A 27,609-nucleotide genomic window follows, 5' to 3' on the forward strand; every position below is an offset into this window, starting at 1 on the left:
TCGGAAGAAGGACGAACATCGAGAAACGAAACCCTTGAGAGCTAAGCAGGGCAGCGTGGGAGGGGCAGAAGTGCCGAAAGGGGAGCGAATTCTGGAACTGTTATCAGGCTGGCTGGGACGCACTTTCAAAGCCGGAACAACACCATGCACGGGAAGGCCCTCGGTACCAAACCCCTCCCACTGGTCTTCCCTGGTCCTATCAATGCTTTTCCGCTCTGAGGAATGGGAGGGTTATGATAGGAAGCGAAAGTGATCAGCCTGCGCCCGTTTTCGGTTTCCTGGTCTGAGTCTCGCTACTACAGTATAATTGCCGGTGCTGGGTGCCAGCAGCCTCAGAGAGCCTGGAGAGGGGCGCAGAGAGTCAAGGCGACGGGATACGACCGACAGCCACTAAAGGGCGCCCCGGCAGGTAGGGGAGGACAGACACAGGAGGGGCCACCCCCTGTGCCCCCAATGTGCAGTCAGTGCTGGACTGACCCACCGGTCAGGCATAGGGCCTCTTTCGTTGGTCTTGGAGGGAAGGATACATACATCATAAACGCTGAATGAACATCCAGGGCGTCCTCTGTAGTTCGCTATCACAGTGGCTGCTGTATTTCTCTTTTCTGCCTGGGGCCAGACGGGCCTGACTTGGAACTGCGCGTTGTACTGCTCCCTCCTTAATTAGCGACTGGGTTCATGATCTGCTGTTTGGGCAACATTTGCTTGTTTGTGTGCGGTACATTGCGCGATAGTCCCACCTGCAGAATATAGACCCCGGCTCGGATACATTTTAAGAAGACAGTTGTGTTTCCCATTCATGAGGAAGGAGATTGGAGAAAAGAGGGGTGCGGGGCAAACAATGATTTATACCGATACAAGAAGTAGAAACAGAAAGAAAAGGACAGGACAGGAGAACAAACGTTGTGTGAAAGGAAAATAAAAAAGCGATAGGGAGAGATTGAGAGAAAGACAGTAATATACTAGATGGAGTTCATCTAGTACCAGCGCACTTCAGTTGAACCACGTGACAGTGGCTTCGATCAGGTCCGCCACGAGGGTGGCAGCCTTGCTGGGCCGGCTCAAGGAATGGGCAGTCCATGCAGCTGCCCAGGGGGCCAGCAAACACCAACTGCCTGGCTCCAGCATATAAGGGACTTTGCTGCTTCATGAATGAGTCTCCCTTTTTGTTAGTTCTAGTGAGGCAATGTGCCACCCCTCAACCTCCTGGTGCGGTGCTCTTAAAACAAATACCACCGCCCCTCCTTGCGGGCCCCTAAGAACTATCACTTTCTTTCTGCAAGAAGAGCGTTTAAAATGGGAGCGATTTATAAATGATTGCCCATTTAAGAGACAATTGTTTCCTTCAAGACGTTCTTAACGTTTCTAAGAACTGCAATGGGGCATTTTTATCTTCATAGCACACACTGCTCTAGTTAACTTCGTAAATCTATGCCCCCCCTCTTGGACTATTAAATATATCACACCGAATAGTTTTAAACTGTCGTATGTTTACATGTTCATAGCTTACAACAACAAAACGCGTTTATTTTGGGCAGAATGTAACCTTTTCCTCACATACATAAAGCATGACGTTGTCAAGCATTGCAACACAAACATCTTAACATTTTCACACTGACAGGCCGATTCATGGAATAATTAGCGCGGCGCAAGTGGGCAAAAACGTGCGAATCGCAGTGGAATAGCGAAAATCGCAGTGCAATTGTGAAAATCGCACGAAAAGCAGCGCACGTCGATTCATGGAAGGCCATGCGCGAGAAAACCAGCGGATGTGCGATAAAAAAGTGTGCGGCGCACGTTGGCGCACAGGCCATCTAACAGCGTGCGCCAGGTCACAGCGAAAATCGCACAGGCCACAGCGAAATTCGCACATAGCGCGGCGCACGCAACAAAAGTAGGCGTAACACGGGCGTAACACTCGGAATGGGGAACAACTTGCCAAAACGTGGGCGTCACGGGGGAAGTACAGGGCACAAGTGCGCGGAACGCCCACACGCTCGCCTAAAACACGTATTCATGGAATAGAATAGGGCAAAAAAGCGCACGCTCAAACCAGCGCACAGGCACAAACACGACCGCCACAAGAAAGCAGGCGGTAGCGTCTCTGCGGCTGTAAGAAATGTGCGCCAAAAGGTGCGCCAACAAATAGCACCTATATACTGCCATGATGAATGTCCCATACTGTGGCCCTCCAGGAAAAATGACGTGCAAAGGGGTACCCACAAACACGGAAACCCGCTGACAAAAAATACGTGTGCGTGTATACCGGGGTGCGCGGGAAGTCTAACACGCGATTTCAGCAGGGTACGTGCATCACAGGGGTTCGCGTGAAGTTCCTCACGCGATCGGGCCTGGGGGAGCGTGCTATGTGTATTTCAGGGGTTCGCGTGAAGTTTCACACGCGATCGGGCCTGGGGGAGCGGGCTACGTGTATTACAGGGGTTCGCGTGAAGTTCCTCACGCGATCGGGCCTGGGGTAGCGGGCTACGTGTATTACAGGGGTTCGCGTGAAGTTCCTCACGCGATCGGGCCTGGGGGAGCGGGCTACGTGTATTTCAGGGGTTCGCGTGAAGTTTCACACGCGATCGGGCCTGGGGGAGCGGGCTACGTGTATTACAGGGGTTCGCGTGAAGTTCCTCACGCGATCGGGCCTGGGGTAGCGGGCTACGTGTATTACAGGGGTTCGCGTGAAGTTCCTCACGCGATCGGGCCTGGGGGAGCGGGCTATGTGTATTCCAAGGGTGCGCGTGAAGTTCCACACGCGAATAGCCTGGGCGCGTGTATTTCAGGGGTGCGCGGGAAGTTCCACACGCGAATAGCCTGGGGGCGCGTGTATTCCAGGGGTGCGCGGGAAGTTCCACACGCGAATAGCCTGGGCGCGTGTATTTCAGGGGTGCGCGGGAAGTTCCACACGCGAATAGCCGGGGCGCGTGTATTTCAGGGGTGCGCGGGAAGTTCCACATGTGATTTGACAGTGTGGGTCCTCCCAGGTGTACCCTGTACACCCTCCACGGCCCCTGCAGGCAGCCCACACCACAGGGGACTACCCTGCATCCCTGGTCATGTCCCGCAGGCAGCCCACCCACCATGGGCATGCCCCCCAGCAAAGGCACATGTCTCCTTGAACTAATGAACACCAACTCATGTCCCCTTGCACCCCCACCCCCCAGCACTGTGGGGCACCTGCCAGCAGGCCCCCACCCATGTCCAACTCATGTCCCCCACCACCCCCACCCCCCAGCACTGTGGGGCACCTGCCAGCAGGCCCCCACCCATGTCCAACTCATGTCCCCCACCACCCCCACCCCCCAGCACTGTGGGGCACCTGCCAGCAGGCCCCCACCCATGTCCAACTCATGTCCCCCACCACCCCCAGCCACCAGGGTCACCCTCCACCAAGCCCCCACTCATGTCTCCCACCACCCCCAAACCCCAGCAGTGCAGGGTCACCCTCCACCAGGCCCCCACTCATGTCTCCCACCACCCCCACCCCCCAGCCACCAGGGTCACCCTCCACCAGGCCCCCACTCATGTCTCCCACCACCCCCAAACCCCAGCAGTGCAGGGTCACCCTCCACCAGGCCCCCACCCATGTCTCCCACCACCCCCACCCCCCAGCACTGTGGGGCACCTGCCAGCAGGCCCCCACCCATGTCTCCCACCACCCCCACCCCCCAGCAGTGCAGGGGCAGCCTCCACCAGGCCCCCACTCATGTCTCCCACCACCCCCACCCCCCACCATCCAGGGGCACCCTCCACCAGGCCCCCACTCATGTCACCCACCACCCCCACCCCCCCAGTCACCAGGGGCACCCTCCACCAGGCCCCCACTCATGTCCCCTATCACCCCCACCCCCCAGCAGTGCAGGGGCAGCCTCCACCAGGCCCCCACCCATGTCTCCCACCACCCCCACCCTCCCGCCACCAGGGGCAGCCTCCACCAGGCCCCCACCCATGCCTCCCACCACCCCCACCCCCCCGCCACCAGGGGCACCCTCCACCAGGCCCCCACTCATGTCACCCACCACCCCGCCACCAGGGGCACCCTCCACCAGGCCCCCACTCATGTCACCCACCACCCCCACCCCCCCAGTCACCAGGGGCACCCTCCACCAGGCCCCCACTCATGTCACCCACCACCCCCACCCCCCCAGTCACCAGGGGCACCCTCCACCAGGCCCCCACTCATGTCACCCACCACCCCCCCAGTCACCAGGGGCACCCTCCACCAGGCCCCGACTCATGTCCCCTATCACCCCCACCCCCCAGCAGTGCAGGGGCAGCCTCCACCAGGCCCCCACCCATGTCTCCCACCACCCCCACCCTCCCGCCACCAGGGGCAGCCTCCACCAGGCCCCCACCCATGCCTCCCACCACCCCCACCCCCCCGCCACCAGGGGCACCCTCCACCAGGCCCCCACTCATGTCACCCACCACCCCCACCCCCCCGCCACCAGGGGCACCCTCCACCAGGCCCCCATCCATGTCTCCCACCACCCCCACCCCCCAGCAGTGCAGGGGCACCCTCCACCAGGCCCCCACTCATGTCCCCCATCACCCCCACCCCCCTGCCACCAGGGGCACCCTCCACCAGGCCCCCACCCATGTCTACCACCACCCCCACCCCCCAGCAGTGCAGGGGCAGCCTCCACCAGGCCCCCACTCATGTCTCCAACCACCCCCACCCCCCAGCACTGTGGGGAACCTGCCAGCAGGCCCCCACTCATGTCTCCAACCACCCCCACCCCCCAGCACTGTGGGGAACCTGCCAGCAGGCCCCCACACATGTCCCCCTGGCCCCAGGTCCTGACGATACACAATCATGGCAGTAATGGCCAGCATACCCAGCACAAACACCCAGGCAAGGATTGCATCCACCCACATAGTGAATGCAATCACATGACACAACCCCAATGCCAAATATGCAAAAGAACACATGTCCGTCACACACACATACACAATGGGTGCAAGTGAATGTCAAAACCCATATCATGACATGTAACAAACCAATGAGAAAATAACACAAGTGTAAGAAAATATAAAAAAATGTATTAAATACCAAAAATAAGTGAACTTTTCAAACATACAACGATGTGGCTAAGTAAATAAATGGTCCATGTCCGAGAACAAAAGTGATAAACAAAAAAACAAAGGAATAAAAAATTAAAATGAATTTGTCCAAAGCAATATCATGTCATAGGAAATTAATGAAAAACCATTACGTCATGGTGAAAACAATAAGAAATTAAAAAAATGTATCTCCCAAAAAAACAAACTATATACAGGAATGTTCCAGGGTCCATGAGCCCAACACCAAAAATGAAACCTACCACTAACTAATGTAAAATATATGTACAAAAAATGGCCATTGTCCGAGCGGTCCAAAATAATAAAAATAAATAAAGGAAACCTAGCACTAACTAACTAAATAACTATATACAAAGGCAGCGGGCAAGTCCTGCGGCTCACTTGGTGATGTTGCTGGCCAGGGCATCATCGAACTCCATGTCGATGTCCTGGAGGCGGGACTCTGTCCTGGCCCCGAGGTCTCGCAGGGACAACCCCATGTCCACCTCAAACTCCCTGCGAGCTTCCTCGAGGCACTCAGCCCGCCTCAATGCCCGACGCATGGAGAACTCCGCCCTGACCATGGCGAGCCGCTCCTCTTCCGCCCGCTGCCGCTCCGCACCTATCCGCTGGCCAAACTCCTCCCACACGGAACACACCACCATCCCAGGGTTGCCCTGCCCTCCGGCCGATGCCTGCCCCTCTGATCTTGATGGCCCCGAGCCATGATGCCTCCCACGTCGAGCCCGCTGCTGCCTCCGACGCCACTGCCTCTGCCAGCACGACGGCATCCAGGCTGATGGAAACCACCAACGCCGTTGTGCACGTGCCCTGCCCGATGATGCCGTCACATCTTCCATCTGCTGGGGTCCACTTGCTGTGTTGTCCACCCCTGCTGGACCTCCGACTCCCAACTGTGGCAGGGATGGGATCCCCACCGAGCTGGCTGCATTGGTCGGGGCAGGTCCACAGGGGGCCCTGGTGGCATCTGGGCCGGAAGACGGCAAGGAGAACGACCGGTGGATAGCCTGCACAGAGGAGGAGAGGGCCGTCAGATTGGCCAACACATGCAGGAAACCCCCGAACATGGCCGATCCCAATTGGGCCACGTCGGCACGGTGCACTTCGTGATGACGTGCGTGCTCCTCCCGGGAAGCACGCACGTCATCACGAATCACAGCCGTGCGCATCGCGACCCCAATCAGGACCTTCTCCACGCGGCCAGGGGTTACCACGTCCGCAGGTGGAGGGGAGTCAGGTGACATGGACATCCCCTCTACCTGCGGACGGGCCTGGGACGGGGCATCCCTGCTGGTGCATGGTGGTGCACTCACAGGGTCAGGGACAGTGACATGCACAGGCCCCTCCACGGTGACCTGTGCTGCCTCCTGCCCCTGGCCCTGGACTGCACCACTTGCACCAGCAGGGATGCTCCCACCAGGCCCCATGTGTGCACCAGTGTCGGCCTCCTCCTCCTCTGTGCAAACCACCAACCTGGATGGCTCCTCACCGTCTCCCACCGTAGCAGGCCCCTGTGGGGGCTCACCCACCCCTTCCGCTGCAGCCGTGGGGGCATCCCTGCCGCCTTGCTCCACAGCGCCGTCTCCGCCCTCTTCTTCACTAGCCGCTGCGTAGAGGGAGACAAAGGACACAAGCATCAGGCTACTGTACAATGGTCCCCTAGACAGGAAGCAATAGCAGATGAGCACCACTGTCAAAGTACACTTCCATCATGTCCCTCCACAACACATGGGTCAGTCCAGGCAAAACACACACAGTAACAGGCATGGTGCATGCCATGGACATTTCCATGCATGTCCAATGGACTCTAGAAACATTCAATGATATGTAACTCACATGCATCATGGCTCATGCATATCACATGCACACACTTCACCTCAGTCACATCCATCTGGCCCCAAACACACCGAACACAGGCGAAACAAGGGTAAGTTGGGTGCGTCACTGAATCTGTGCATTGTCACACACATGTGTCATGCATCCATGGCATGCACAAGTCACAGACACGCAGGTCAGGCACACAGACATGGCTACCATATATGTACCTGGCATCAGCACCCATCCTTCACCCCCATCCATGTCCAGGTACAGAGACTGGCATGCTCTCATGTCCAAAATCTGCATAGGGCTCCCCATGCCGCATTTCAACACATGCAACAACCATGTGGGTCACACATCACTGGTCGCACATGCATTACCATGATGTCCCTGCACACATACATGCATACATGGCCCATGGCACACATACAGGCAAGTATCATAGAACCAGCACACCGCAACATACCCTGTCTCACACAGTAATGCTTGGACACATACCGCTCAACTCCAGACGGGCCTCCCTCTCAAGGACCTGGGCGTGGAGCGCTGGGCGTACGCGTTCCAGGACCCTCTTCTGGATGGAACTCATGCGGCCCCGGCCCCCCTCCACGAGGCGCCGGGCCTTCACAAGGGTCCTGGACCTCAAGTCCTCCCAGCGCTTCTTGATCTTCTGGACGTTGCGGGTTGCCACCCCCTCCGCGTTGATGGCAACCACACAGTCGTCCCAGATCCTCTCCCGTCCTTCCTTGCTGGCGCGGGACGATCCAAAGAGGGCATCATACTGCCCCAGGACATGCTCCACCAGGACACCAACTTCGGTGGCAGTGAAGCTGGTGCCCCTCTGCCCCTCTGGCCTGGGGTTGCCACTGGTGCCAGATGTGGAAGTGCCCGACATGGCAACCCCAGAGGCAGGTGTGGGTGGGCAACTGGGTCCTGGGGCTGGGCTGTGGAGCGATGTAATCCCAGTTGGGAGTCTTCAGTTCCAGCAGGGGTGGACACAGCAACTGGACCCCTGCAGATGGCTGATGTGCAGGCACCAAATGGCAGGGCACGGTGGCAGCAGGCAGGCAGGCAGGCAGGCAGCAGCAGATAGCACGTGGGAGGCTGCTCGGGGCACTGGGGGGCAGTAACTCGGCCTTCTGGGCAGGAGCGTGGTGTTCCGTGTGTTTTCGGGTGGCCAGCTTGATACGGAGTGATTTGGCACGTGAAAATCCTGCACGTCAGCGTGAAATCCGAGGAAAGGCCCTTAGCGCGTAAGCGCGTCAGCACGCATACGCGATTCTATTGGACCAGAGTCCCTCAGCGCGTAAGCGCGTCTGACGTGACCCGCACGGGCGTTCCCCACTCAGCACGTGATGACGGAACACACGTGGAAATACTGCACGTCAGAGTGTCATCGCGTGATTGGCCTATGTACGTGTATTTCATTGCGTGTAATTGGACAAAAGTGCGCGTACACGCAATTGGCCTATGTACGTGTATTTAATGGGTGCGCGGCCACTTACACACGCAAGTACGTCAGCGAACCTGTATCCCGTGGTGCGTGTGAATTTCCACACGCTATTGGACTGGGAACTGGATTCCAGGGGTGCGCGGGTCACACGCTGTATCCCGTGGTGCGTGTGAATTTCCACACGCTATTGGACTGGGAACTGGATTCCAGGGGTGCGCGGGTCACACGCTCGCCTAGAACACGCGCAAAGCATAAAATTGCGGACTTTAACAATAACAAGCTCAGACGCCAGGATGAACATACCGTTCCTAGCAGCAGTGGCAGTGGGCTACCAAAGGAGGAGGAGGAGGATAGTCAGGGCCAGAATATTCACACCCAGAACCAGCCTTTTCGGGATGCCTGATGACCAGGTGTATGGGAGGTACAGGTTTCCACCACACATAATACTGGACCTGGTGAGTGAGTGGGAGGATGACCTCACATCACCCACCCTGTGCTCCCAAGCACTCAGCCCCCTGGAGAAGGTCCTCAATGTACTGCACTTCTTAGCCACTGGATCATTTCAGCGGACAAGTGCCATAGTGGGTGGGGTGTCACAGGCCACCCAGTCACGCTGCCTACACCAGGTCTTGAACATCATGACTGCACGCCCATCAGTCCGCAGGCACATATACCTGCCCAGAACACCTGCAGAAAGGCATGCTGCCGCCCTGGATTTTTACGCTGTGGCACGATTCCCCAAAGTGCTAGGTGCCATCGACTGCACCCATGTGGCTCTACGTCCCCCCAGGGCATCTGAGCACATCTATAGGAACCGCAAGCACTGGCATTCCATCAACGTGCAGGTAGCATGTAATGCCAAGGGAATCATCACCTCAGTATATGCCAACTATCCCGGCTCCACCCACGACAGCTTCATTTACCGAATGTCCACCCTAAGCCGGGACCTAGAAGCTGGGCGGCATGGCGATACATGGCTGCTTGGTGAGTATGTATGCCACTGCACATGCATGCATGTTGGATACTGAGCAAGGTCACAACCCCACCAATGATACCAATCACCACCTCCACAGGGGACAGTGCCTACCCTCTCAGTCCCCACATGATGACGCCAATTCGGAACCCCACCACGCCACCCAAGGTAAGATATAACACAGCCCACATTACAACAAGGGGCATAGTGGAGCGCACATTCGGAGTGCTAAAGTCACGCTTTCGCTCCCATGACCGTTCTGGCGGGCAGCTGTTATACGCTCCCCCAGTAGTGTGCAGGATCATAGTGGCAGCATGTGTCCTGCACAACGTTGCAACACGCCGGGGCCTGGCCGTGGACATGGTGGTGGCCCCACATCCCCAACCACATGCACAGCCGCTGCGCATGGGAGGGGAAAGGGCACGGGGGGAGGCAGCCCGTACACAGCTAGTGGCTAATTACTTCACATAGAAATCACACCCCTGTGGAGTGCACACTGCCCTGGCACATTCCATCTGACAATCAATGATGACTCAACCTGACACTGATCCTGAATGTCTGGAGAATGAACCGGGAATACCATGTCAGCCTGAGATTGTTCACCTGGAAGTGTCACAATGTGTGCATCCCTACCCACACAGACACCACCAATGCAGTTTTGTGAAGTTACACATTGAAGCAGCTAAAATGAATACCAACTTGCAAAATGCAACAAGAGGACAGTGCCATGTCAGCCAACCCAACCCCAGCACCGCCACACGACACACCGTGCCATGTCATGCTAATTGCAGGTAAACAAAGTAATCCCCACAACATGACATCAGTCTCACTATGTACAGTGGCACTATTAGAAACCTGCAACACCTGAAATGCTCACAGCAATGCCGGACCAACAACATACTTGAGCACGTAGTACCATTAACATGACATCACAAATGTTACATATTAGTAGTCTCACCACCTGGAAATGCCTGCACTCCCACCACTACCAACTGTGCAGTGTTGTCGCCATGTAGAGTTGTAGGTGCACTGCTGCCAACATGGTCCCCATCTCCAGACTAGAGGTCCTTGTGTGGACATGAGGAAGGGACCTGCAAATTGGGAGGTAGACACAGAAGAAGAGTTACACATCAATGCAACATGCAGTGTACAACACAACAGCAATATGCACTATGAATGTATACACAGTATTGACTACAGACTGGCCACACAGCTCATGGGAGTCCAACGTCACTGTGTAATTCACTGTCACTTGGGCACACCCTTTGCAAGCCCATGGAAATGGGAAGCAGGAGGGGTGTGTGTGACTCAAACCCAAGCATCTGAACCAAATACATTACAAGCCTGCATGTGCCCAGCCACAATGCAGCGTATGCCCACAGGAACCACGGAAGCCAACAGATCGAAGCCAACAGATCGAAGCCAACAGATCGTCCCCAAAAAATTGGGAATAAAAGAAATCAAAATAAAAATAAAAATAAGAAACAATCAAAAATGGCCATTGATGGGCCCGGGGGGGTTGGGGAAGCCACCCAGGAGGGCCGAGGACAGGATGCACACCAGAACCCACCTGCGTGGATCCTGGGAAGATGAAACACCTCCATGGGCTCATGGCCCACACGGCTACCCTATTGTGGGAGTATCACTGCTGTCGCTATTATCACCCTGTGCAGCTGCATCCGGAGGTGGTTGCACTATGGGAGGCAGCCCACGCAAGGCCCTAGTCTGCTCCTCCATGGCTGCAAGCATGCGGGTGTGGTAGGTCTGGTTCTGGAGGATGAGTGTGCGGAGGTCCCCATGCAACAACTCACGGGATGCCCGGACCTCCGCCCTCGTTGCCTGCATCTCAGCTGAGAGCGTACGGGTGAGACGCTCCAGCTGCTGTTCTGTCCTTTGGTGTGTTGAAGCCTCAAGCTCAACAAGAGTCGTCCCCTGGTGAAGGAGCTCCTGCCTCAGGGCTTCCCTGTGGCCCTGGGACTCAATGGAGATGGCCTCCTGCAGAGTCGCCAGTGCCGCCCGCCTGTCCCTGTTGGACCCCAACATGTCCTCCCTGTGTGACTGGCAGATGGAGTCGGTTGCCTGCTCTAGTCGCTCCATCAGCCTTTCTGGGGGGACAATGGAAGTGGCCACCCTATCCATGGCCTGAGCCATCATCTCGGATGATGCAGCCTGTTGGGTTGCCATACCGTAAATGGCTTGCTCCCATGCGGTATTGCCGGGTGGCGTACGGCCACCACGTCGGCGGGCACCACACCTGTCTGGGGCAAGGCGAACTGCGCCTTGCTGTGCCGGCACTGCCTGAGGCTGCAGGACTGCATTCCCCCTCTGATCTGCTGGCCCAGGAACAGGATCAGATGTCGCGGAGTGTGACCCTGCATCCGTAACCACCGAAGGCGTAGCTGCCAACACTGACATCCCCATGGAGGGTTCTGACCCTGGTGCAGGTGGGTGAGACAGAACAGAATCCCTCCCTGGAACACTCACCTGCGACGGCACGTAGGTCTCATCCGAATCAACACCTGAGTACAGCTCGGGGGAGGTGCAGCCAGAGACACCCCTTGAGAGCACGACCTGCAGCACTTGTGGGTTCTCCCCCACCACCACACCACGTCCCTCACTGGTGGTTGGTCGGCCCTCGGACCCCTCCTGGGTCTGCACCATCTCCACAACCCCAGCAGTATCAGGTGCGTCTTCCCCTGCAAAGACATGAAAACAAAGAAATGGAAACAGGCATTAGCACCATGGCACACATTGAGGGCTGAGAAGCAAGAGAACCAGTACTTGATTGACACATGTCCCACATGACTAAAACCCTCCCATGCATGCACCCTCACTGCGTATGAAGTCCAGGCAAATGGCACACACTGATGACACCAAGATGGAAGATGAACACATTTTCTGCATGCTGCCTGGCAGTGGCATCACACATTGGCCTGTGATTGGCAGGTGAAACACACATGCCATCACACAGATGGCATGTACCATTGCTATTGAGTGAAGATGGAGAGGAGGGCAGCACCTATTCATTCAGTCCAGTTCCCGCATGTAATAGCTTTTCTATTTCTAACAGGTCAGATTTTTCACCTGGAGCTGCCAGTCTGAAATGGTCCAATTGCACAGGGACATGTGTGTACAAATGATATCCAGGTAACAAAGTCACTCCACTTTACCATACCCATGTCAGACATGTGACTAGTGGACAGCGACATGCCTAGTGAAAGTGGTGGAATGCAAACAAACTGACTGAATGAACAGTGAAGAAGAAGCAAATATGTTGTGGCAAGGTGACACTTCAAGGGCAACTGGCGTGCAGTTGGGCTAGATGTCTACTGTTGGCAGAAGGGATACTGCTATGGCCAAATGCAGCTGCGCAGGAAGGATTGCAGCTGCGCAGGAAGGATTGCATGAAGCACATGGCTGACCCATACGACTCAGGCGCACACACTCTCACCTGGCACCCGAACAGAAGCCCTCACACACACACCATGCACATGGATGACACACACATGCATGTGCACTCACCGGACAATGCCTCATAATCAGCCAGATCTCCCACGCCTTGGATCTGTTCCTCCGTGACGTAGGTCCCAGCGACTGACTCATGTGGAGTGAGTTCCATGTCTACTACTGGAGACCCACCTCCAGTCACTAGAGTTGCGGCATGACTTGAGGCCAGCTTACTCTTTGCCCTGCGCTTTAGGTCATTCCAGCGCTTATAGCAATCATTGGCTGTGCGCCTCACAATTCCAAGGGCACTTACGATGTCCGCAACGGTCTGCCAGTGTGCCTGGCGTTGTGCAGGTGTGGTCTTGGATCCTGCAACAATGACCATCTCGTTGTCATGTCCGGACACATACTCGACAAGTGCATTCAGTTCGTCATCCGTGAAGCTGGGCTTCCTGGACGGGCCGGACTGTGTAGCCGTGTCTGGGGCATCAGCCTGTGCCGGACGAGCACTCTTCCTCTTCCGCTTGGAAGGTGGTGGTGATCCTGAGTGTCCTGCGCCGCTCTGGACACTTGGGGCAGGAGCCCTGGTGGACTCTGTATCAGGAGTGTGGGATTGCACACTCAGCATGGGAGTTGGTGCAGGTATTAGCTCTAGTGTGATGGTGTCAGGGGGAATGTCAGCAGCATGGACTAGGACCGACACTGTCCTGGATGGGTGTGTGGGGGCTGGGGTGGATGGAGCCGCAGCTGCCCCTGCAGCCTCTCCGCCCTGCCTACTTGGTGCAGCAGATGACCTTGCTGCCCCAGATCCACGTGGCATGATGGCATCAACGTGCACCAGCGCACGTGTCGTAGCCCTGCTGACCTGGAAGTCAGCCATGGAGTCAGCCAGGTCTGGTGCCACAATGGGCTGGTCCAACAAGGGCTGAGCATGGATGGTGTCAGCCACATCAGCCTCAATGGGAGGGGGGGGGATTATGGGTGCCCGTGACTGGTCCTCCACACATGGGGGGACAGGCTCACCCTGCAAGTTACGACCACGTCCACCACGGCCACCACTTGTGGCTCTTCCACCTTTGCCACCCTTACGGAATCCTCGCCTCCCAGCCATGGCACTGATGTTAATGTGCGTATGGGAGTGGATGTAGACTATTGTCCTGGGCAATTGGGGGTCAAAGGGGTTGGGTACCAGATGGTAATTGTACCCTAGTGCTCTAGCAAGGCTGAATGTAACCCCTGGGGAAAGATGACGGGTCACGCAACGCACAGGAGGCCCAAAAAAGGGAGATGACGTGCACGCAACCCCTCCTAGACCACGTGTGCAGAAAGAAAAACCTGCACTACGCTGTGGCACCCAGAAACACAAGAATGAACGTATGCGTGTCACACGCAGCCTAGAATGACCTCTGAAGGGGTAGGCTACACACGGGGCTAGCACAGATGTTAGATACGTGCGTGACTCACCGTCTGCCAGGTAAACGAGCGTGTAAAAGGAGCACGTTTGGTTGGCAACACCCCCGCCAAAAGAAGATTTGTCCGCTGTCTGAGGAGACAGGACAACAGTAGAAGGGAACACTGTTTGAGGGAACAGGCCCAGGTAAACCAGTAAAGGAGAAAAAAGAGAAAAAGCTGTCAGAGGTAACAGGGAATACGAACTAGAAACGCTGTGAAGTAAATCGCGTGTGAAACGACAAGAAGTACAGAATTCACCCACTCGCTCTCCACGAAAAGCACGTACAAGGAAAACGTGTTCTACACGTACCTTTTATACAGGCCCACACGTCCAGCGTCACTTACGCGGCGTGTACGCGCTAGGGTCATTTCCACCAATTACACGCTTTGTCACTTCTGCGTGTAGGGCCATTTCCACCAATCACACGCTTTGTCACTTCTGCGTGTAGGGCCATTTCCACCAATCACACGCGATTACACTCTGACGTGCAGTCTTTCCACGTGTGCTCTGTCATCACGTGCTGTGTGGGAAACACCTGTGCGGGTCACGTCACAGACGCGCTTACGCGCTGAGGGCCTTTCCTCAGTTTTCACGCTGACGTGCAGGATTTTCACGTGCAAAATCACTCCGTACCAAGCTGGCCACGCGTACGCACACGGAATACCACGCTCCTGCCCGGAAGGCCGAACTACTGCCCCCCAGAGCCCGAACACGCTCCCACCTGCTGCTGCCCGACTGCCTGCTGCCCCTGCACTGCTGTGGGGTGGGGGTGGTGGGAGACATGAGTGGGGGCCTGGTGGAGGGTGCCCCTGGTGGCTGGGGTGTGGGGGTGGTGGGAGACATGAGTGGGGGCCTGGTGGAGGCTGCCCCTGGTGGCTGGGGTATGGGGGTGCAGGGTGACATGAGTGGGGGCCTGGTGGAGGCTGCCCCTGGTGGCTGGGGGGTGGGGGTGATAGGGGACATGAGTGGGGGCCTGGTGGAGGCTGCCCCTGGTGGCTGGGGGGTGGGGGTGGGGGCCTGGTGGAGGCTGCCCCTGGTGGCTGGGGGGTGGGGGTGCAGGGGGACATGAGCAGGTGTGCAGGGTAGTCCCCTGTTTTGTGGGCTGCCTGCAGGGGCCGTGGAGGGTGTACAGGGAACACCTGTGAGGACCCACCCAGCCTAATCGCGTGTGTAACTTCCCATGCACCCCTGTAATACACGTACCAAGCCAAATCGCGTGTGAGAATTCCCGCGCATACCTGAAATACACGTACCCTGCTGAAGTCGCGTGTAAAACTTCCCGCGCACCCCTGAAATGCATGCGACCAGGCTATTTGCGTGTGGAACTTCCCGCGCACCCCTGAAATACACGCGCCCAGGCTATTCGCGAGTTGGACTTCCCGCGCACCCCTGAAATACACGTAGCACGCTGGGAGACATGAGTGGGGGCCTGGTGGAGGGTGCCCCTGCACTGCTGGGGGGTGGGGGTGGTGGTAGACATGGGTGGGGGCCTGGTGGAGGGTGCCCCTGGTGGCAGGGGGGTGGGGGTGATAGGGGACATGAGTGGGGGCCTGGTGGAGGGTGCCCCTGCACTGCTGGGGGGTGGGGGTGGTGGGAGACATGAGTGGGGGCCTGGTGGAGGGTGCCCCTGGTGGCTGGGGTGTGGGGGTGGTGGGAGACATGAGTGGGGGCCTGGTGGAGGCTGCCCCTGGTGGCTGGGGGGTGGGGGTGATAGGGGACATGAGTGGGGGCCTGGTGGAGGCTGCCCCTGGTGGCTGGGGGGCGGGGGTGGTGGTAGACATGGGTGGGGGCCTGGTGGAGGCTGCCCCTGGTGGCAGGGGGGTGGGGGTGATAGGGGACATGAGTGGGGGCCTGGTGGAGGCTGCCCCTGCACTGCTGGGGGGTGGGGGTGGTGGGAGACATGGATGGGGGCCTGGTGGAGGGTGCCCCTGGTGGCAGGGGGGTGGGGGTGATAGGGGACATGGGTGGGGGCCTGATGGAGGGTGCCCCTGCACTGCTGGGGGGTGGGGGTGATAGGGGACATGGGTGGGGGCCTGGTGGAGGGTGCCCCTGCACTGCTGGGGGGTGGGGGTGGTGGGAGACATGGGTGGGAGCCTGGTGGAGGGTGCCCCTGGATGCTGGGGGGTGGGGGTGGTGGGAGACATGGGTGGCGGCCTGGTGGAGGGTGCCCCTGGATGCTGGGGTGTGGGGGTGGTGGGAGACATGAGTGGGGGCCTGGTGGAGGGTGCCCCTGGTGGCTGGGGGTTGGGGGTGGTGGGAGACATGGGTGGGGGCCTGGTGGAGGGTGCCCCTGGATGCTGGGGGGTGGGGGTGGTTGGAGACATGAGTGGGGGCCTGGTGGAGGCTGCCCCTGCACTGCTGGGGGGTGGGGGTGGTGGTAGACATGGGTGGGGGCCTGGTGGAGGGTGCCCCTGGTGGCAGGGGGGTGGGGGTGATGGGGGACATGAGTGGGGGCCTGGTGGAGGGTGCCCCTGCACTGCTGGGGGGTGGGGGTGGTAGGAGACATGGATGGGGGCCTGGTGGAGGTTGCCCCTGGGGGGTGGGGGTGATGGGGGACATGAGTGGGGGCCTGGTGGAGGGTGCCCCTGCACTGCTGGGGGGTGGGGGTGGTGGGAGACATGGGTGGGGGCCTGGTGGAGGGTGCCCCTGGTGGCAGGGGGGTGGGGGTGATGGGGGACATGAGTGGGGGCCTGGTGGAGGGTGCCCCTGCACTGCTGGGGGGTGGGGGTGGTGGGAGACATGGATGGGGGCCTGGTGGAGGTTGCCCCTGGTGGCTGGGGGGTGGGGGTGATGGGGGACATGAGTGGGGGCCTGGTGGAGGGTGCCCCTGCACTGCTGGGGGGTGGGGGTGGTGGGAGACATGGGTGGGGGCCTGGTGGAGGGTGCCCCTGGTGGCAGGGGGGTGGGGGTGATGGGGGACATGAGTGGGGGCCTGGTGGAGGGTGCCCCTGCACTGCTGGGGGGTGGGGGTGGTGGGAGACATGGATGGGGGCCTGGTGGAGGTTGCCCCTGGTGGCTGGGGGGTGGGGGTGATGGGGGACATGAGTGGGGGCCTGGTGGAGGGTGCCCTTGCACTGCTGGGGGGTGGGGGTGGTGGGAGACATGGATGGGGGCCTGGTGGAGGTTGCCCCTGGTGGCTGGGGGGTGGGGGTGGTGAGAGACATGGGTGGGGGCCTGGTGGAGGGTGCCCCTGGATGCTGGGGGGTGGGGGTGATAGGGGACATGAGTGGGGGCCTGGTGGAGGGTGCCCCTGCACTGCTGGGGGGTGGGGGTGATAGGGGACATGGGTGGGGGCCTGATGGAGGGTGCCCCTGCACTGCTGGGGGGTGGGGGTGGTGAGTGACATGGGTGGGGGCCTGGTGGAGGGTGCCCCTGGTGGCAGGGGGGTGGGGGTGATAGGGGACATTGGTGGGGGCCTGGTGGAGGGTGCCCCTGCACTGCTGGGGGGTGGGGGTGGTGGGAGACATGGATGGGGGCCTGGTGGAGGGTGCCCCTGCACTGCTGGGGGGTGGGGGTGATAGGGGACATGGGTGGGGGCCTGGTGGAGGTTGCCCCTGGTGGCTGGGGGGTGGGGGTGGTGGGAGACATGGATGGGGGCCTGGTGGAGGGTGCCCCTGGTGGCAGGGGGGTGGGGGTGATAGGGGACATGGGTGGGGGCCTGGTGGAGGGTGCCCCTGCACTGCTGGGGGGTGGGGGTGGTGGGAGACATGGATGGGGGCCTGGTGGAGGGTGCCCCTGGTGGCAGGGGGGTGGGGGTGATAGGGGACATGAGTGGGGGCCTGGTGGAGGGTGCCCCTGCACTACTGGGGGGTGGGGGTGGTGGGAGACATGAGTGGGGGCCTGGTGGAGGGTGCCCCTGGTGGCTGGGGTGTGGGGGTGGTGGGAGACATGAGTGGGGGCCTGGTGGAGGCTGCCCCTGGTGGCTGGGGGGTGGGGGTGATAGGGGACATGAGTGGGGGCCTGGTGGAGGCTGCCCCTGGTGGCTGGGGGGCGGGGTGGTGGTAGACATGGGTGGGGGCCTGGTGGAGGCTGCCCCTGGTGGCAGGGGGGTGGGGGTGATAGGGGACATGAGTGGGGGCCTGGTGGAGGCTGCCCCTGCACTGCTGGGGGGTGGGGGTGGTGGGAGACATGGATGGGGGCCTGGTGGAGGGTGCCCCTGGTGGCAGGGGGGTGGGGGTGATAGGGGACATGGGTGGGGGCCTGATGGAGGGTGCCCCTGCACTGCTGGGGGGTGGGGGTGATAGGGGACATGGGTGGGGGCCTGGTGGAGGGTGCCCCTGCACTGCTGGGGGGTGGGGGTGGTGGGAGACATGAGTGGGGGCCTGGTGGAGGGTGCCCCTGGTGGCTGGGGTGTGGGGGTGGTGGGAGACATGAGTGGGGGCCTGGTGGAGGCTGCCCCTGGTGGCTGGGGGGTGGGGGTGATAGGGGACACGAGTGGGGGCCTGGTGGAGGCTGCCCCTGGTGGCTGGGGGGCGGGGTGGTGGTAGACATGGGTGGGGGCCTGGTGGAGGCTGCCCCTGGTGGCAGGGGGGTGGGGGTGATAGGGGACATGAGTGGGGGCCTGGTGGAGGCTGCCCCTGCACTGCTGGGGGGTGGGGGTGGTGGGAGACATGGATGGGGGCCTGGTGGAGGGTGCCCCTGGTGGCAGGGGGGTGGGGGTGATAGGGGACATGGGTGGGGGCCTGATGGAGGGTGCCCCTGCACTGCTGGGGGGTGGGGGTGATAGGGGACATGGGTGGGGGCCTGGTGGAGGGTGCCCCTGCACTGCTGGAGGGTGGGGGTGGTGGGAGACATGGGTGGGAGCCTGGTGGAGGGTGCCCCTGGATGCTGGGGGGTGGGGGTGGTGGGAGACATGGGTGGCGGCCTGGTGGAGGGTGCCCCTGGATGCTGGGGTGTGGGGGTGGTGGGAGACATGAGTGGGGGCCTGGTGGAGGGTGCCCCTGGTGGCTGGGGGTTGGGGGTGGTGGGAGACATGGGTGGGGGCCTGGTGGAGGGTGCCCCTGGATGCTGGGGGGTGGGGGTGGTTGGAGACATGAGTGGGGGCCTGGTGGAGGCTGCCCCTGCACTGCTGGGGGGTGGGGGTGTTGGGAGACATGGGTGGGGGCCTGGTGGAGGCTGCCCCTGCACTGCTGGGGGGTGGGGGTGCAGGGGGACATGAGCAGGTGTGCAGGGTAGTCCCCTGTTTTGTGGGCTGCCTGCAGGGGCCGTGGAGGGTGTACAGGGAACACCTGTGAGGACCCACCCAGCCTAATCGCGTGTGATAATTCCCGCACACCCCTGTAATACACGTACCTGGCCAAATCGCATGTGAGAATTCCCGCGCACCCCTGTAATACACGTACCCAGCCGAATCGCGTGTAGAACTTCCCGTGTACCCCTGTAATACACGTACCCAGCCAAATCGCATGTGATAATTCCCACGAACTCCTGTAATACACGTACCCTGGCCAGTCACGTGTAGAACTTCCCACGCACCCCTGTAATACACGTACCAAGCCAAATCGCGTGTGATAATTCCCGCGCACCCCTGTAATACACGTACCAAGCCAAATCGCGTGTGAGAATTCCCGCGCACCCCTGTAATACACGTACCCAGCCGAATCGCGTGTAGAACTTCCCGTGTACCCCTGTAATACACGTACCCAGCCAAATCGCATGTGATAATTCCCACGTACCCCTGTAATACACGTACCCTGGCCAATCGCGTGTAGAACTTCCCACGCACCCCTGTAATACACGTACCAAGCCAAATCGCGTGTGATAATTCCCGCGCACCCCTGTAATACACGTACCTGGCCAAATCGCATGTGAGAATTCCCGCGCACCCCTGTAATACACGTACCCAGCCGAATCGCGTGTAGAACTTCCCGTGTACCCCTGTAATACACGTACCCAGCCAAATCGCGTGTGAGAATTCCCGCGCACCCCTGTAATACACGTACCCAGCCGAATCGCGTGTAGAACTTCCCGTACCCCTGTAATACACGTACCCTGGCTAATCGCGTGTATGACTTCACGCGTACCCCTGATATGCACGTTACCCGCTTTGCGTTCCTTGTTTGGCAGCCCTGTAGACTGGTCCAGGGTTAGCGCAGCCCTTTGCGATGATTTAGCGATTTTGATGGCTTTTCCTTGCGCGAGGGCGTTCTTGGGGGCGTTACTGGCGCTGCTGCAGGGTCGCTGCGATACTCTGCGCCACGGCTGGTTTGGGAGCCTGAAATCCATGAATACGCTGTGCGCGGAAATCGGTTTTAGCGCACGTGCCTGGCGCAGACAATCGCACGCGGACACTCTGCGCCAGCCGCTTGTGACACTTTTCTGCGAAATTCTATGAATTACCCTGTTAATCTTTTGGTATGAGTCTTAATGTCTTGAAAGTACATTTTCAAAAATCCACAGGCCATTTTTTTGTCTTCAGCTGAATTGCATTCTTGTATTTGTAGTCTTCCATTTAAAGTGGGGGGAATAATGCTACAATTGTACACTTTTTGCCTAGCATATTTCTTTAAAGATTTATATATTTGTGTGAGTACTATGTTGAAAGCACTGAGGTTTATGTCCTTTTCAAGTTGTCTGCATAAAACAGAGTATTGTTCAAAGCCAAATGTGTGGGAGAGTTTACAGCCCTGGGGACTGCAGGGTTTATTTTCCCTGGTTCTATTTTCCCGGCACAAATCGAAGATTTACATGCGGGTGGACAGCAGCTGCCCACTTTCTTGAGGGCAGACGCAACCCCTGTTTGGTCTTTTTGAGGCCGGCCTCCAAAACAACGTTTGCTTACTCAAGTGCTTGGCTACTAGGATTTCATCCCAGGTTGTCATGTTTCCAGTGCAGATGCTTACACACAAGACTGCGTCAAAGTGTCATTAAAGCACACATCTCATGTTTGGATTTTGTTTTCCATGGAATGTTTCATCATAAATTGCTGGGCTTTAAAGGTGGGCACCTTCTATACTTTGCCAGCATAGTTATTGGAAATTCTCCTCACTGTTATTTTTCCGGGTTGATATATTTGTCTTGTGCTCTTTCTTCTAAGGGCAAAGCTTAATTGAACTACATTTTTATATTTCACTTTAATATATGTTCACCTACTGTGCATATATTAATGGGTGGCAGCTTTTGATTTTCGCTATGGGGGCAGAGAGTCCTACACTAAGTGATGCAAGGGAGCTGTACCCATCCCCAAGTTAAAACAACGCTTTTTACAGCACACATTGCAACAGGGACAGGAGAAAAGCCATATTATTTACAGGAAGGTCTAAACTTATAAAATCTCAGAAACAGTTACCTTACGTGCTAAATTGTCTATGTAGCATTCTGCTATAGGATCCCCTGCTTCCCCTTGCTTTGACCTACCCACCCCCTCCAATCAAGGCTTAGCTGGCCTATTCATGAGGCTTCCTTTGCATTTTGAAGTGAGCAGCACTTGCTAATTTTGCAAGTTGCATGCTAACACGTCACCAAGCCTAAACCCAGCAGAAGAGGAGACAGAAACCCTGCCACGACCAGTGATTTAGATGAGATTAGCAAGGAGAATGGGCGCAACTACACCCTCTCCCCATGTACTCAGCGCCTATTCATATATCCTTAAACCCCCTCCACTTTTTTTAGGACTTGAGCCCTGTTAATTCTGCTAATATTTGAAGACCTGCAAAATTGCTTCCCTACCTCAAGGCCTCCCAGGTAAATAGGCTCGATCGCACTATAAGGCAATCCTGCAGTAGACTAAAAACTGCCTGTCTGCCTCTGGGCCAATCCCTGCCCTGACATGATGGCATGCTTGGTACCTGCTTCAATTTCTTTTGACACCCACAATAATCCTGATCTGTAGCTTCTGAAATAAAAGCATATTGCTAGTTTGGACAATATGGTCAAATATATACACAATAAAACTAAAAACAATTGGGAAAAGTCTGCAAAAACAGCAGTTAACTTCAGTGAGCAAAACACAAACACAAATTTTTTTTCAATGCCTTCCACAGTCAAATGGTGTTTTTAAACAAAAGTTTCAAAAGGACTTTTTAGAAACAATATTTCTACTAACTACATCTGGGAAGAGATAAATTCAAGTTCCTGAATTGCAGTCTGGTCTCAAATCCCGGCTGCTCCACTTAACCAAAGTGTGTGCTCCCAGCCAGATCCTTTTATCTCACTAGGACTTATCTATCAAAATTAAAAGTTTATAGTAGGCATTCAGCTCACACTGTCTACTACTTCAAAAAAAGCCCCATTCCTGATATTTCTGCATAGGTAAATGTTAACAGTGACAGTTCATATACTTAACTTCAGTTTGTCTCTTGCCTCACTGATGGAAATGTGTTTCTAATTTAACTTCCCATGATACCTTTTCGTATTGAAGACTTGTTCTATAATATAATCTTCTGTAATTTCACTGATGTCTTTATTTATGCAAATAAGGAGAGAGCCCAAACACCCTTTCCCACCCAGGGCCCCACAAATCCTTAGGCTGCCCCTCGGCTGACGCAATGCCCAGGCCTCACACTTGCAGAGGTCTCCAGGGGGTCCTAATGTCACCCCTTGCGTTAACATCTAACTCCAGGTCTGCTAGTGTTTGGTGAAGCCCAAGGCAAAACATTTAGTGAAGCCCTCTTGCTACTGTGCACTGCACCAGAAGCACAGCGAATAGGAGATGCAAAAACCCTCCCTTTGTGTTTGTGTGGAGGTCTTGGATATGTTGATGAGGTCATCTAGATGCAGCTGGGCTACACAAAAAACGTGCTGGTAGTCCATTACCCTTAGCATCATAATGATTTGTGGGGAAAATCTGGAGACTGAACACACTGAATATCTTGCAAAGATCATATCATGGCTGCCCAACATATCTCATCTTCCACCAGTATCTAGGGTCATGCACCATGAGCTGATCTTCTACACGCTAGTCAAATGAACTCTGTACACACTGGTGCTATAGAGAGCTGCAGTATAGATTTTCTCTGATGTGCTTTATTCGCAAAAGGTACAACAGGAGAGCAGTGTTTGCCTATATAGGCTAGGCAGACTGGATGCCCCGGATCCAGTCTCCTATTTAGAGTCAACCTAATTGTTATAAACTTCTGAGGGCCTACCATTTAGTGTAAAAATACTCCATGTTTTAATGTCACTGTGGCCTAGATTTTCCTGTATCTATGTAGAATAGTTGATATATCATATTTGTACGCTGTAGCACTTCCTGGCTTACTCCTCATGCATCTAGGCTCTGTAAAAATAGGTGTTATTCCAACCAAATACAATAGTTCTTAATTTATCATCCTCAGAAGGATAAAGACTATCTTTTATCAAAAACTCAGATGACATTGAATGCATCATCAGAAGGTCCAAAACGAGTCCATTGACACTTCCATATTTCTCGCATACAGACAGAACACAACAATCAAATTAAAAAAGTTCAAAAGGACTGTACACCTCAGTAGAAATATATCACCATGTACAAATTGCTCCAATTAGCAACCAAGACTTTGTGATATGTAAACACTACCTCTAGGCCGATGAAGGCGACGTATTTTGTATACTATGCAAGTTTTCGTCAGCCGCAGTGTAGACCTAGCTACTGCAAGGAGCGGCCGTTAAGCTGATGTGTAACCCTGACTGACTGCTGGTAGGCACTAAGGAGGCCTGACTAAGGCGAGTTGTTCCAATGAGCTTCATTGTAGGCCTGCACCAGGATGACTTGCTGTGTGGGCCTGACCAAGGTGAGTTGCTGGGTAGGCATGAAGAGTGAGAGGTTTTTATGTATGCATATTTTCTGGTTATTCTAGGCAGTACTGTGCTCTGTTCTGCTGAGCAGTGTCCAACTTGCAGAGAATCCCAATGAATGGTTCCAACGGTGTGTCAAATGAGCACAAGAGTGAACCCTATTAGAAGGGCCGTTGAGCACATAGATGATTACTCCACAGGTAGGGCATGTGAGCAGAAAAACCTCTCTCTGTGGGGCACAGGTAATGAAAAAGAGGGTCCCTCTGCAGGACAAAGGAGGATGTAGGATAGAAGAGCACTGGGGCAATTCTCAGCTGTAGAGCCAGTAAGAAAGGGGAACCCTACCTAAAGGGCAGGGTAGCATAGAAGGACCACGACAACCTTGGGGCAGGTGAGTGCAGAGCCTGTCTATATGGCGGCGAAGCGCAAAAGAGGAACTCTCACGTAGGACAGCAGAGGAACTAACCAGAAGGACAGGTAACCATAGAAGAGGCTGTGCTACAATAAATATGGAAGGTGGGCCCAGGGAGGCTCTGCACTCTAGGAAAGGTGAGAGGAAGAGGCGCTTCTCAACAACTGACCTATCGTGAATGCCAGATATTTACCAGTTTCCCTTTGTTCTTCTTTCTAGGCTTGAAAACTGAAACATGCCTCAGAGGCGACGGAAAAGGTGAGGAACAGTTCCAGGAGGTAGTGTTCAGCGGGACAACAGTGTTGTTGGGATGGGGTTAGCCATGACAAATTCTGATGTTTTGTGTGAATAGACTCCCTCCAACCGTGGAATACTAATAACTTCTTTTGAGACATATAATGCAATACAGCTTACTGCACTGACTGAAAATAGCTAAAGAGATGATGCTGACTATGGGCCCTTCATAATCCTAGTGGCAGATGCATATTTGGGTGTCAGAAGTGGTGAAGGGCCGCTTATGGCACACTGGCCAATATCACGATTTCACTAGCTTGCATCTGGCAGGCAGGTATATCTTAATCTAACCAAATCATAATGGAATGAGATGTAGCCTTACATTGCTAACTGGGCCTAAAGAAACGGGCTTTGCAGTACTTACTGGCCTTAAGAAAGCAGGGCTTGCATTGCTAATTGGGTGTTACAGACTCATGCCCTTCTGTGCTGGATGGCCTTCATGCAGTCTGGGCCTGCAGTGCTAAATGAGCATAACAAAAGCAGGTCTTGAAGTGCTAGCTGGATTTAGTGTGACCAAGGCTTGCAGTGCTTAAGGGATTCTCAAAGAGATGGGATCATCTTGTGAAGGCACGCCCCTGCATGCTTACACCAGAAAAAATACAACCCGCTAGGGAAAAAGGCCCAAGACACCGCTTGCAAGGATAACAAGTATTTATTTCTACAAAATAGAAATGCATCAGCAAAGAACTCTGCTGCCGCTGAACGTTCTGGGCTCTGTAGGCATGTGCAGCACGTTATGAGCGCAAATGACGTCACGGATGACGTAACTACATACAGTACAATTCTACAATACTAATTGGAGGAGCCCTATAGATGTAGGGCCGGCTCCATATGAAATTCCAGGCCATTGGTCCATCTTTATCTGTCCATCTTCGTCCATGTGGGCGTTGCTGGGCTCGTCATCCGCTGTGAAGTTGGCAGATACAGCCAACTTTTTATCGTTGTAACAGTGCACTTGGCAGATACAGAGATGAGCCCGGGGGGAGAGCTGAGGTCAGACTAACTCACATGCTCCACTCACTCGCAGACAGATCAGCAACTCCCAAGGTACGCCACCTTTGTTTTAGGCTATAATTTGACGTCACCCTGCACCTCACAGTACAAATCATGTGACCCATATGTGAAGGCGCGATAGCCTTGACTTCTGATCTTAATGATCAATCGAGGGGTGTAAAAGTTTTATGGTCGGTGGTCTGGGTTTGGATGGTACTGTGGCATGTGGGGGTGTTGGGATGAAGGCATTGCAAAGCTGTATTTCTTATGTGGGGATCGTTGGGGGCAGGAGGGCCTTACTATCTGTTCCGTGGGATGGTACTTCCAAGAGGTGCTCTGCACCCATCTCATGACCTTGCAGGGTGCATCCAGAGCGCGAGGGCCCGTAACCTCTAGGACAATGGAGGGTTTTATGGATCTCTGAGACCTGCCCAGGGTGGGGGTGATGTCTGTGTTCATGCAGGGGATCTAATACTAACACATATGATGCTGTTCGCTGTGCTTAGGCCAAAGTTCCAAGATGGCTGCCATTGGCTAAGATGGCGCTCACAACCACATCTACTATATAGCCTCAAATACATGCACTAAGGTGATTGTGCACCCTTCTCCGTGTGCACCTCCCTCCCCCTGCTCCCTGGAAGTGCTCTCTAGCGTTTTATTTCTCATTCGGTATCGCCTAGGGGGGGTGGGAAAACCCTCTCTCCTTCCCAACATTATAAAAGATGTAGTATAATCTTTTGTAGTGTATCCATGCTTGTAATGAAGTATTTAAATGGTAGATGCCCTGATGATTATCCTGCATTGATATCATGCTTATTGGACAACTCAAGTAGTCCCATTGATTCCACGGTTTTATTTGGTGCACATTTGAACTGGTGTGCTCATTTTTAAGTGGGCAGTGTTGAGCTCTCTCAGGTTATAAAACTAAACTTATACAGTGTTGAGTACCACATTAGAACTTGTACTTGTAACAGGAGTTCTAATGATGCACACAGAATACAGTGGTCGGAGGGATCTGACACAGCTCTATCTGTCAAAACAGAGTGATTTCTGTTTCTCCATATATTGTATCCACTGTTGTAGTGGTACAACCAGTTCACTGCTGGTGTTATCAATTAATTGTTAATGCAGACAAAATCCTGTGGCTTTTTATCAAAGTATTCAGCATTGGAGGTTTCAGTGATGACTAGTTTAAGGACCACCCGTAAGAGGGTTGTAGCTGTTTGGTGCAAAAGTGGGATGGTGATTAGGAAAGCACACGCTTTCTTGGACCTGGGCTAATGTTCTGTGTATTTTGTTCATGAAAGATGGGTTATCCAAGTTGCGCCAGCTCTAATAGTGCCAATAATCTTAACAGATCATATCAGTGTTTGTACATTTCTTTAATTAACATTGCTTTCCGTGTTATTCTCATATTTATTCCATTATTCAATATTTGGGTACAATTCTTAGATACAGTCAGTCCAATTACTGCTCTAAGTGCAGTGCTTAAATTCTGAAATTCAGTTTTTGAGCCTCCTTTTTCCCGACTGAATTATGTATTTTGACTCTCCAATTGAATGTTTTGAACCTCTTCAATTATCAACCTCGTTTTGGACGTCTTTTATTATTCAACCTCTAGACGTGTTTCACCAAAGTGTTATCCAGTGGATCTTCAAGAGGTTATTATATTTACTACTTTAGGTTCTCCCTATGGTACCATATTTTATTGGATCACTATGGAGCAAGAGTAGGGGACATTTTAATTTCTCTATATCAAGTTGAATTTGTAAAGAGTGTACCGAGATATGCTAAGAAAATTGATTCACTCTTATTTTGTGGGTCTTGTGAGTCTTCTGGTTATTGTATAATTTCTTCTCATGTTTTGTCCTTCTGATTAGGGATTATCTGTTAAAATCAAAATGAACTTCTTAATATATTGGCCCTTTTTGAGCTACAGGCTCTTCTTTAAGGAGTAGGGATGC

General features: G+C 55.3%; 1 protein-coding gene across 1 annotated transcript in view; it reads left to right on the top strand.

Annotated features, from left to right (window-relative positions):
• Positions 1 to 287: 287 nt before the first annotated feature.
• Positions 288 to 27,609, top strand: part of LOC138528595 (sacsin-like) — a 472,485-nt gene continuing 445,163 nt past the window's right edge. Inside the window, exons 1-2 of the mRNA XM_069640375.1 lie at positions 288 to 409; positions 24,578 to 24,616. Coding sequence (XP_069496476.1) covers positions 24,594 to 24,616 — 23 coding nt within the window. The 5' untranslated portion in view covers positions 288 to 409; positions 24,578 to 24,593. The remainder of the gene's footprint in view (positions 410 to 24,577; positions 24,617 to 27,609) is intronic.

This window comes from Ambystoma mexicanum, chromosome 7q, assembly GCF_040938575.1.
Source record: "Ambystoma mexicanum isolate Mex_15411 chromosome 7q, UKY_AmexF1_1, whole genome shotgun sequence".
Taxonomy (NCBI): Eukaryota; Metazoa; Chordata; class Amphibia; order Caudata; family Ambystomatidae; genus Ambystoma; species Ambystoma mexicanum.